The sequence below is a fragment of the Oratosquilla oratoria genome, chromosome 20 (assembly GCF_046742065.1).
Source record: "Oratosquilla oratoria isolate Oo_2021 chromosome 20, ASM4674206v1, whole genome shotgun sequence".
Lineage (NCBI taxonomy): Eukaryota > Metazoa > Arthropoda > Malacostraca > Stomatopoda > Squillidae > Oratosquilla > Oratosquilla oratoria.
In genome coordinates, this window is record NC_134796.1 from 50,801,477 (window position 1) to 50,813,976 (window position 12,500).

Consider the following 12,500-nt stretch of genomic DNA (forward strand, 5'->3'; position numbering starts at 1 on the left):
AAAAAAATAAATAAAAAAAAATCTTCTTCCTACTTCTCTTTCTCTTTCTCTTCTTCTTCCCCCTCCTCCTTTTCCTCCTCTTCCTCCCCTTCCTTTTCCTCCTCATTCCGTCCCTCCTTTTCCTCCTTTTCATCTTCTTTCTCCTCTTCCTCCTCCTCCTACTCTTCATCCTCCTCATCCTTCTCTTCCTCTTCCTTCTCTTCCTCTTCATCTTCCTCCTCCTTCTCCTCCTCTTCCTCTTCTTCTTCTTCCTCCTCCTCTTCCTCTTCCTCTTCCTCCTCCTCTTCATCTTCATCTTCCTCCTCCTTCTCCTCCTATTCCTCTTCCTCCTCCTCCTCCTATTCTTCCCCACTGTAGAAATCTTCGTGGACTACGTGAGGCCCATCGTGTCGGCCGCCTTCTATTTCCTGGGCATCTCGGAGCCTCTCCAGGTTCTGACTTGGTACCACTACTGCCTCACCTACGACCACACCAAAGCCCAAATATCCGCTTACCTGGACGGCGTTCTCCAGGGCGTAATTTCCAGAAACATTTCCAGGTAACTTACCCACGATTTAAACATGTGCTCAGGGATCTCTCTCACCCCCAAAACACACACACACACACACACACACAAACACACACACACACACACACACACACACACACACTACTACAGGCCAATCAGTTTGACATCGGTTATAGGAAAAATGCTTGAATCAATAATATCAAATAGACTCAGAGAACACATTGAAGGGCATAATTTAATTCGTGTTTTACAGCATGGTTTCTCCAAGGGTAAGTCATGTGTGACTTATCTTCTATCCTTTTACACTAAGGTATATAAGGCGTCAGACAACAATGAAAATTACGATGTTATTTACCTTGACTTTAGCAAAGCGTTCGACAAAGTGCCACACCAGAGACTACTAAATAAAATCAAAGCCCATGGCATAGGAGGAAAAGTGTTAGAATGGATTAGAGCTTGGATTAGTAACAGAAAACAGCGGGTCACCATAAATGGAATAAAATCTAGGTGGGGCAATGTTACTAGCGGGGTCCCCCAGGGCTCGGTTTTGGGTCCCTTGTTGTTCATTATGTATATAAACAACTTAGACGAAGGGTTAAATAGTGATGTTAGTAAGTTTGCGGACGACACTAAAATAGGACGCCTAATTAGGTCAGGAGACGACGCCCAGATTCTGCAGGATGACCTTAATAAGCTGTTAACATGGTCGGTGAAATGGCAAATGAACTTCAATATCTCTAAGTGTAGCGTGTTAAACGTAGGGCTACACAACCCCGAAAATAGATACAACTTAGATAACACGTCTTTAGAAAAATCTGAGTGCGAGAGGGACTTGGGAGTTCTGGTGAGTCCGGACCTTAAAACCAGGAAGCAGTGTATTAGCGCCAGAAATAAAGCTAACAGGGCATTAGGCTTCATTGCTAGGACGGTAACGAATAGAAGTGCAGAGGTAATTATTAAACTATATAGCGATAGTCAGACCCATCCTTGACTATGCGGTACAGTTTTGGTCTCCGTCCTACAGAATGGACGTAAATTCACTAGAATTAGTACAGAGAAGAATGACCAAAATGATACAAGGACTCGGAAATTTGCCTTACGAAGAGAGGCTTAGGCACCTAAACTTACACTCTCTGGAAAGACGCAGAGTGCGGGGTGATCTAATAGAAGTGTTCAAGTGGATCAAAGGCTATAACAAGGGTGATGCAAACAAGGTCATCATAATAAAACAACAGGGCAGGACTCGCAGTAATGGGTATAAACTGGACAAATTTAGATTTAAGAAGGAAATAGGCAAGAATTGGTTTACTAATAGGGTGGTCGATGAATGGAATAAACTTAGTAACCATGTAGTAAGCGCTGAAACTATCAGTTGTTTTAAAAAACGATTAGACAACTTTATGGATGGGGATGACAGGTGGTGATGGATACGGAGCTGCCTAGTGTAGGCCTTATGGTCTTTTGCAGTCTCCTGTATTTCTTATGTTATGTTCTTATGTTCACACACACACACACACACACACACACACACACACACACACACACACACACACACACACACACACACACACACACACACACACACACACACATTTAAACTAAATAAAATCGTCTGGAGGCAGTCAGAATGTATAATGAAGTCACAAAGCTCGATCAAACGTGAGACTTGTTTTATATATTTTGTTCTGGTTACCGTTATGGGGTTTATTCAACTTGTTGGATGTTACGGTTGTGAAGAGATATTTAGAATTTGTATGGGCAGGTATGGGAAAACGAGGGAAGGGAAAGATGGGACTTTGAAAGTGGCTTTATTAGAACTGTAACACTTCGTTTGGCATGTTTCTACCAACGCTTGAGAAAGACGTAAGTCGAAACCAGTCAAGTAAAGTGTTACAACCCCAATAAAAGCACTTTCAAAGTCCCGTGTGTCCCTCCCCTCGTCTTCACGTTCTGAAGAGAGTAGAGTACAGTCTTAAAGATTAATATGCCAGTTGAGCCATAGCCAGGAAATATTTTGGAAGTTGCGCTGCCTGAGAAAGAGTCCGTGCTGATTGAGTTTCATCCACTTTGAAGGAACTTCGCGGAAGCCACGCTGGTCCTCGGCCAGTACAGCCTCGAGTACCTGAGCTCCTACTCCCGCACCCGAAGCTTCAGTGGCGAGATCACCCACGCGGGCGTCTGGGGGAGGACTCTCACTGCGGAGGAGGTCTCCCAGCTAGCGGCATGCGGCCCCAATCCCCCGGGAGTGGTGATCCCCTGGATGCACGACTGGATCCTCAACAACGCCACGTTCATCGAAGTCCCCGAAGAAGAGGTCTGCACCAAGAAGACGACTTCGCAGTACATCAAGTTCAAGCGGATCACTTACCATAACATCCGGAGCGCCTGTAGGGGACTCGGGGGCGTCATGCCGGTGCCAAGGGACCTGGAGCACGCCCTCGAGCTGAAGGCCCTGTTGGCGGAGGACCCACCCATCCCGATGTTCTGGATCGGGGCGAACGACGAGCTTCAGGAGGGGACGTATGTCTCGGACCACACCGGGGAGGTTCTTACGTGGTTCCAGTGGGGGAGCAATGACCCAAACGGTCTCCAGTGGCAGAACTGCCTGATGCTGGACGAGACACTGATGCATGACTACCCGTGTCACATCACTCGCAACGGCGTCTGCTTCCTGCAGGCGCAGTTGGAGTGGACCCTACGAGGACCCTGCGAAGAGGACACCGCCAACTACAAGTTCAGTCTCCTGCACCCGGGACTCGGCCAGCTCCTCTTCAGAGGGTACTACCAATACGAAGTTCGATTTTCTGACGCCGAGGGAGCCTGGCTCTGGAGGAACGTGCTGACCAACACCACCATCGCCAGACTTCAGTCAGAGGAGGGCCTCTGGCCTATGGGCCGACACAATTGGACAGTGGAGGGGGAGGTCTGCGGAAAGGGCGGAGTCCAGGTCCTCCAGTTGAGTTCTTGTGTGAGGGATCAGTTCACTTGTAGGGACGGGTCGTGTATTCCTCGTATCCAGCGCTGCGACCAGAGGCCGGACTGCTTCGATGAAAGTGATGAACAGGAGTGCCAGCTTGTGTACACGCCCACCGGGTATCATCACAGCCTGCCACCCCCCTCAGCTGTTCCAGGTGGGTGCGCTGTCTGTCCGTTGGTGATTATTTTCACTTATCAGTTCCTTTTTTTTCTTCTTCTTCTTCTTCTTCTTCTTCTTCTCCTCCTCCATCTTCTCCTCCTCTTTTTCTTTCTCTTTCTTTTTTTTTTTTCTTGGTTCTATTTTTTCCTTCTTCTTCTTCTTCTTCTTCTTCTTCTCCTCCTCCATCTTCTCCTCCTCTTTTTCTTTCTCTTTTTTTTTCTTGTTTCTATTTTTTTCCTTCTTTTTCTTCTTCTTCTTCTTCTTCTTCTTCTTCTTCTTCTTCTTCTCCTCCTCCTCCATCTTCTCCTCCTCTTTTTCTTTCTCTTTCTCTTTCTTTCTTTTTTCTATTTTTTTCCTTCTTTTTCTTCTTCTTCTTCTTCTTCTTCTTCTCCTCCTCCTCCATCTTCTCCTCCTCTTTTTCTTTCTCTTTCTCTTTCTTTCTTTTTTCTATTTTTTTCCTTCTTTTTATTGTTTCTTCTACTTTTTTCGTGTTTGTTTCATTATCAATTTTAATCACCAATTTGTATATTCATTTGTTTGTTTACTCACTAATTTTTCTATATATTTATTCATTCGTTTATAATATGGTAGTATATTAGTATATGTGACATACATCTTAGTGTAGTAGTTAGCGTCGTGACCTCACATGCGAGAAGTCCCGAGATCGCGCCACCCTTCCGGAGGGAAAAACTTCTACTGATACTACAAACTATTCCCTTGACAACTAAGGGAATGTTGTATGTATGTATGTGTGTGTGTATGTGAGAGAGAGAGAGAGAGAAAGAGAGAGTGAGAAAGAGAGCGAGAGAGAGAGAGAGAGGGGGGGGAGAGCAAGAGCACGAGAAGAACTAGTAGAAGAAGAAAAAAATGTGACAATATTTTGAACAAAGACCTTTTGCAATAACAATATCAATTACGATCACCATATAAGCTCTCTGGGTCGAGGAGTCAAGGAGTCAAAGGAATCCGACCTTGAGCGGATCGGGGAAACGACACTTGATCCTCTGTGGTTTACAGAAACACCATCATAAATCTACAAACCAGTAGTTTTCATTTTAATCTTGTATATCTGTTTACTTGTTTATTTGTTTATATAATAATTTATTCACCTATTTATCTATTTTTTTGTTTTTGTTTATCTAGTTGTTCATTTATATTTTTATCTATATAATGATCTATCGATTTGTTTGTTTGTTTATATATATATATATATATATGCGATAAAAACACTAGGAGCGTGTGTTCACAAATGCGCAAGTAACCACTAGGAAAAGTAAACTAACGAAGCAGAGCGCTTTCGTATAATTACATCTTCAGTGCAGATACAAAGAAGGAATTATAAAATGAAGAAACAAGGTACATAATATATGACATAGTGAAGAGGGCATTCGGAGAGGCAGTGGAAGAAGTACACGTTTGAACCGTCCTGGTAACCAACAATTATGCAACAACTGCTCATAATTCATATTATAATTTAAATCATTTTGAAATTTCATGAGAAATATAACTATCTAATTTGTACAAACATTGATGAAGATTAACATTTATCCCCTTACTAGATTTGATCAAACTGCATTCAATTAACATAACAGAAAGAAATTTAATTGAATGCAGTTTGATCAAATATAGTAAGGGGATAAATGTTAATCTTCATCAAGGTTTGTACAAATTAGATAGTTACATTTCTCATTAAATTTCAAAATTATTTAAATTATAATATAAATTATGAGCAGTTGTCCCATACTTGTTGGTTACCAGGACGGTTCAAACGTCCGTCACGTGTACTTCTTCCACTACCTCTCTGAATGCCCTCTTCACTATGTCATATATTCTGTACCTTGTTTCTTCATTTTATAATTCCTTCTTTGTATCTGCACTAAAGATGTAATTATACGAAAGCGCTCTGTTTCGTTAGTTTACTTTTCCTAGTGGTTACTTACGCATATATATATATATATATATATATATATATATATATATATATATATATATATATATGTGTGTGTGTGTGTGTGTGTGTGTGTGTGTGTGTGTGTGTGTGTGTGTGTGTGTGTGTGTGTGTGTGTGTGTGTGTGTGTGTGTGTGTGTGTGTGTGTGTGTGTATTTATATATCTAATCTATTTTATATACTTATTAATTTTTCTTGATATATTCTATTCATTCATTTATCTATTTACTTATTTCTTTGTATGTATGTTTATTTGTTTATTGATCTGTCTACCTATCTACTATTTTGTTTGTTAGTTTGTCTATCTAATTTATTACCTATCTATTCATTTCTTGTTTATCTATATATTTATTGTTTCTTTTTCTTCTGTTTATCTACTTATTGTTTATTTCTTCTTTCTTTTGTTGGGTGAAATGTCTTCAAAAATTCATATTTTCATTATTTGCCTTTTTTTAGGTAATGTATTTATCAAGTTTTGGTATTTAGAAAATAAAATATTCTTCTTCTCCTTCTTCTTCCTTTTCTTCTTACTCTACCTCTTCTCCTTCATCATCCTCTTTTTCCTCTTCTTCCTCTTCATCTTACTTTTTATTTTCTTCTTCATCTTCTACATCTTCATCTTCATCTTTTACATTTTCATCTTCTTCATCCTCTACATCTTCATCTTCATCTTCATCTTCTCCATCTTCTTCATCTTCTTCATCTTCTTCATCCTCTTCATCTTCTTAATCTTCTTAATCTTCTTCATCTTCTTCATCTTCTTCATCTTCTTCATCTTCTTCATCTTCTTCATCTTCTTCATCTTCTTCATCTTCTTCATCTTCTTCATCTTCTTCATCTTCTTCATCTTCTTCATCTTCTTCATCTTCTTCATCTTCTTCATCTTCTTCATCTTCTTCATCTCCACCTTCATCTTGATCTTCATCTTCATCTACATGTTCATGTTTATTTTAAACTAAAATCCCAGAATCGCTTTTTAAGAAGCACTGGTATATTCATGAAAGGCCTTACCCTTCCAAATCATGGAGATTTTCTAAATGTTGAAATTCTGAACAGAGGGAAAGAACTATGAGAAACCTTAGCGTTGTGAGTGGCAAGTGTTACATTGCAGTCACGAACATTGCAACCTTTGTGAGGCTAGAGTACAACAATCACTCCACCATTACCTGCTAGAGTGCAAAGCTACTACTATTCTTCACGTAGGCCTCAGCCGGCCACTAACTTCGGAAGGAGGGGCGAGAGACATTACTTATGTACCTTCCGAAACAACCATCAGCTTCCTGAAGGCCCTTCCCCTGGCGCTGCCTAAAGACCCGTCCACACTTTGCCCCAGGACCATGGCGGTGTTAGTGGCTGTGTTGAAAATCGAGGTTTTCAACAGCGCCAGCGCACTGCTGAGCTGTTTTGAACAGACTCGTTTTGATGGGCATGCAGATGTCATCAGTGCCATCTCAGCCTTTGTTAAGGTTGAATATAGACATCACTATCTTCGTCATAGACACTTCTGCTAGCCCCATTGAGTGGACGAGAAGCTACACCCAATGTTTTATGGATTTTTGAACCAGCATCCCGGCATATATCAAGAGAAAGGAATACAAAATGAAGAACACAATAAGGAGTGCTAGACTTGATGATATAAAGAAAGAGTTGTCACTTATTCTAAGCTGCGACATTAAGAATGAGTTTTAAGGTTAGGTTAGGTGTGTTTGTGCTATTCTCTACTGTAGCCCCCGCCATTTTTTTTTTTTTTTTTATAAAAGAGCTATCCAATTATATAAATAAGAATTGTATCTGTGAGACTGGCAAATATCTTTATATTTACTGATTATTTCTTAATAAAAATATGCCAGTATGAAAGATTGTAGCCACCTGCAGACAACAGATGTTGATGCTTTCCTTGTTCCCAACACTGACAACACAGTTGCAAGAGAGTTTTTAGGTTGGGTCCGTTTGTGCTTTTCTTCATCGTAGCCCCCCGCCAAAACAATACTAATTTTATTTTTTAAATCGATACTGACGTTACTACTAATTTGCTGCACTTGTTTATGGGTCTCAAAATACCCAGAATGATTGGAGCTCTCCAATGATATAGATAAGAATTGCATCTGTGAGACTATCATTCTTTCCTCATGTCCACTCAGTGTGGACATCAGTCTGGACACTTAGCTCAGCATTCAACACCGCCACTTGCTACATGCAGATCTGCATGAGGCACAGTGTGGACCCGCCTTAAGGCTAGAGGAGGCACTTCCTGATCTCCCCCGTTGAAGGAAATGTATACAACAGTCCCCAGACGCCTTTACAGACACGATACATTTCTTATGGTTAATTTCAGGCGATTTTAAGTGGTTAAGGGATGAATCTGAAATAAATTGGTTTTTTTTTTTTAATTGATCATGATTACTGTCTGAATTGATTCGTGTAAACTTGGAATGGTTATTTTCTCGTAAACAATTATTAAAGAGTTTATGATTGTTTCTGTAAAAACAGATTTGATCAAAAATGAGTCTTACCAACATAAAATGCCTGGGTTAGGTTAGGAAAAGTAAACTAACGAAGCAGAGCGCTTTCGTATAATTACATCTTCAGTGCAGATACAAAGAAGGAATTATAAAATGAAGAAACAAGGTACATAATATATGACATAGTGAAGAGGGCATTCGGAGAGGCAGTGGAAGAAGTAAACGTTTGAACCGTCCTGGTAACCAGCAATTATGGGACAACTGCTCATAATTCATATTATAATTTAAATCATTTTGAAATTTCAGGAGAAATATAACTATCTAATTTGTACAAACATTGATGAAGATTAACATTTATCCCCTTACTAGATTTGATCAAACTGCATTCAATTAACATAACAGAAAGAAATTTAATTGAATGCAGTTTGATCAAATATAGTAAGGGGATAAATGTTAATCTTCATCAAGGTTTGTACAAATTAGATAGTTACATTTCTCATTAAATTTCAAAATTATTTAAATTATAATATAAATTATGAGCAGTTGTCCCATACTTGTTGGTTACCAGGACGGTTCAAACGTCCGTCACGTGTACTTCTTCCACTACCTCTCTGAATGCCCTCTTCACTATGTCATATATTCTGTACCTTGTTTCTTCATTTTATAATTCCTTCTTTGTATCTGCACTAAAGATGTAATTATACGAAAGCGCTCTGCTTCGTTAGTTTACTTTTCCTAGTGGTTACTTACGCATATATATATATATATATATATATATATATATATATATATATATATATATATATATATATATTTATATATATATATGTGTGTGTGTGTGTGTGTGTGTGTGTGTGTGTGTGTGTGTGTGTGTGTGTGTGTGTGTGTGTGTGTGTGTGTGTGTGTGTGTGTGTGTGTGTGTGTGTGTGTGTGTGTGTGTGTGTGTATTTATATATCTAATTCATTTGATATACTTATTAATTTTTCTTGATATATTCTATTCATTCATTTATCTATTTACTTATTTCTTTGTATGTATGTTTATTTGTTTATTGATCTGTCTACCTATCTACTATTTTGTTTGTTAGTTTGTCTATCTAATTTATTACCTATCTATTCATTTCTTGTTTATCTATATATTTATTGTTTCTTTTTCTTCTGTTTATCTACTTATTGTTTATTTCTTCTTTCTTTTGTTGGGTGAAATGTCTTCAAAAATTCATATTTTCATTGTTTGCCTTTTTTTAGGTAATGTATTTATCAAGTTTTGGTATTTAGAAAATAAAATATTCTTCTTCTCCTTCTTCTTCCATTTCTTCTTACTCTACCTCTTCTCCTTCATCATCCTCTTTTTCCTCTTCTTCCTCCTCATCTTACTTTTTATTTTCTTCTTCATCTTCTACAGCTTCATCTTCATCTTTTACATTTTCATCTTCTTCATCCTCTACATCTTCATCTTCATCTTCTTCATCTTCTCCATCTTCTTCATCTTCTTCATCTTCTTCATCTTCTTCATCTTCTTAATCTTCTTAATCTTCTTCATCTTCTTCATCTTCTTCATCTTCTTCATCTTCTTCATCTTCTTCATCTTCTTCATCTTCTTCATCTTCTTCATCTTCTTTGTCTTCTTTACCTTCTTCATCTTCTTCATCTTCTTCATCTTCTTCATCTTCTTTATCTTCTTCATCTTCTTTGTCTTCTTTCCCTTCATCTTCTTTGTCTTCTTTCCCTTCTTCATCTTCTTCATCTTCTTCATCTTCTTCATCTTCTTCATCTTCTTCATCTTCTTCATCTTCTTCATCTTCTTCATCTTCTTCATCTTTTTCATCTTCTTCATCTTCTTCATCTTCATCATCTTCATCATCTTCATCTTCTTCATCTTCTTCATCTTCTTCATCTTCTTCATCTTCTTCATCTTCTTCATCTTCTTCATCTTCTTCATCTTCTTCATCTTCTTCATCTTCTTCATCTTCTTCATCTTCTTCATCTTCTTCATCTTCTTCATCTTCTTCATCTTCTTCATCTTCTTCATCTTCATCATCTTCATCTTCTTCATCTTCTTCATCTTCTTCATCTTCTTCATCTTCTTCATCTTCTTCATCTTCTTCATCTTCTTCATCTTCTTCATCTTCTTCATCTTCTTCATCTTCTTCATCTTCTTCATCTTCTTCATCTTCTTCATCTTCTTCATCTTGATCTTCATCTTCATCTACATGTTCATGTTTATTTTAAACTAAAATCCCAGAATCGCTTTTTAAGAAGCACTGGTATATTCATGAAAGGCCTTACCCTTCCAAATCATGGAGATTTTCTAAATGTTGAAATTCTGAACAGAGGGAAAGAACTATGAGAAACCTTAGCGTTGTGAGTGGCAAGTGTTACATTGCAGTCACGAACATTGCAACCTTTGTGAGGCTAGAGTACAACAATCACTCCACCATTACCTGCTAGAGTGCAAAGCTACTACTATTCTTCACGTAGGCCTCAGCCGGCCACTAACTTCGGAAGGAGGGGCGAGAGACATTACTTATGTACCTTCCGAAACAACCATCAGCTTCCTGAAGGCCCTTCCCCTGGCGCTGCCTAAAGACCCGTCCACACTTTGCCCCAGGACCATGGCGGTGTTAGTGGCTGTGTTGAAAATCGAGGTTTTCAACAGCGCACTGCTGAGCTGTTTTGAACAGACTCGTTTTGATGGGCATGCAGATGTCATCAGTGCCATCTCAGCCTTTGTTAAGGTTGAATATAGACATCACTATCTTCGTCATAGACACTTCTGCTAGCCCCATTGAGTGGACGAGAAGCTACACCCAATGTTTTATGGATTTTTGAAGCAGCATCCCGGCATATATCAAGAGAAAGGAATACAAAATGAAGAACATAATAAGGAGTGCTAGACTTGATGATATTAATAAAGAGTTGTCACTTATTCTAAGCTGCGACATTAAGAATGAGTTTTAAGGTTAGGTTAGGTGTGTTTGTGCTATTTTCTACTGTAGCCCCCGCTATCTAATGATATAGATAAGAACTGCATCTGTGAGACTGGCAAAAAACTTTATTTACCAATTTTTCCTTAATAAAAATATGCCAGCATGAAAGCTTATAGCTACCTGCAGACATCAGATTTTGATGCTTTCCCTGTTCCCAACACTGACAACACAGTTGCAAGAGAGTTTTTAGGTTGGGTCCGTTTGTGCTTTTCTTCATCGTAGCCCCCCGCCAAAACAATACTAATTTTATTTTTTAAATCGATACTGATGTTACTACTAATTTGCTGCACTTGTTTATGGGTCTCAAAATACCCAGAATGATTGGAGCTATCCAATGATATAGATAAGAATAGAATCTGTGAGACTGGTAACCTTTCCTCATGTCCACTCAGTTTTGACATCAGTATGAACACTTAGCTCAGCTTTCAACTCTGCCACCTGCTATAAGCAGATCTGCATGAGGCACAGTGTGGACCCGCCTTAAGGCTAGAGGAGGCACTTCCTGATCTCCCCCGTTGAAGGAAATGTATACAACAGTCCCCAGACGCCTTTACAGACACGATACATTTCTTATGGTTAATTTCAGGCGATTTTAAGTGGTTAAGGGATGAATCTGAAATAAATTGGGTTTTTTTTTTAATTGATCATGATTACTGTCTGAATTGATTCGTGTAAACTTGGAATGGTTATTTTCTCGTAAACAATTATTAAAGAGTTTATGATTGTTTCTGTAAAAACAGATTTGATAAAAAATGAGTCTTACCAACATAAAATGCCTGGGTTAGGTTAAAAATATTTGCAGTTCTCAGTTGATAGCCAAAAATCGAGTCTTTTATTTACTATTAGGTTTCTCATATATTGTGATGCTTCTTCAAGTGCTTATTTTTTTGTTTTCTCTCATGATTACTTTAGGTAAAAAATATTATGTGAATGCAACTATAATAATTCTATTCTGTTTTTGTTTGTACTAGCTTTTTTTGTGTTCAAATGTCAATATCAGTTACTTCAGTATTACTCATGTATCAGTATTGTCATTGTATCATATGATTTTTATTTTCATTTTTTTATTACTCTTATTACTACATTTTATTTGTTCAAAGTTATTATTTGTAACAATTTGTTATGATTAACATGTTCTGATCTTAGCTATACACATTTTTTTTTCTCATTTTATAACGAGTCATGTCTATGATTATATCATTCTTAGTACTTATTTATTATTATGATCTGACATGTACTGTTCTTAGTTATATTACTTCTTGTTTAAATGTATCTGGATTCTTTTTTAGGACCAAAATAGAAATGTGCTTCAAATGCTTTTTGTGTCATCTAGCAATTTTATATTTTGTATTTTCATATTTGTGTTTGCTTTTGCAAAAACTAAACTTAACGTCTATTGGGCTTTAAAATTAATGTCACCCCCTAACAACTTGTTTTCTCAAATATATATATGCTA

At 38.1% G+C, this 12,500-nt stretch overlaps 1 protein-coding gene across 1 annotated transcript in view; it reads left to right on the top strand.

Moving 5' to 3' along the window:
* LOC143036299 (uncharacterized) overlaps nucleotides 1-12,500 on the top strand; it is a 26,884-nt gene that overhangs the window by 1,454 nt on the left and 12,930 nt on the right. The window contains exons 2-3 of the mRNA XM_076203547.1: nucleotides 358-538; nucleotides 2,582-3,639. Of these exons, the coding sequence (XP_076059662.1) occupies nucleotides 358-538; nucleotides 2,582-3,639 (1,239 nt within the window). The remainder of the gene's footprint in view (nucleotides 1-357; nucleotides 539-2,581; nucleotides 3,640-12,500) is intronic.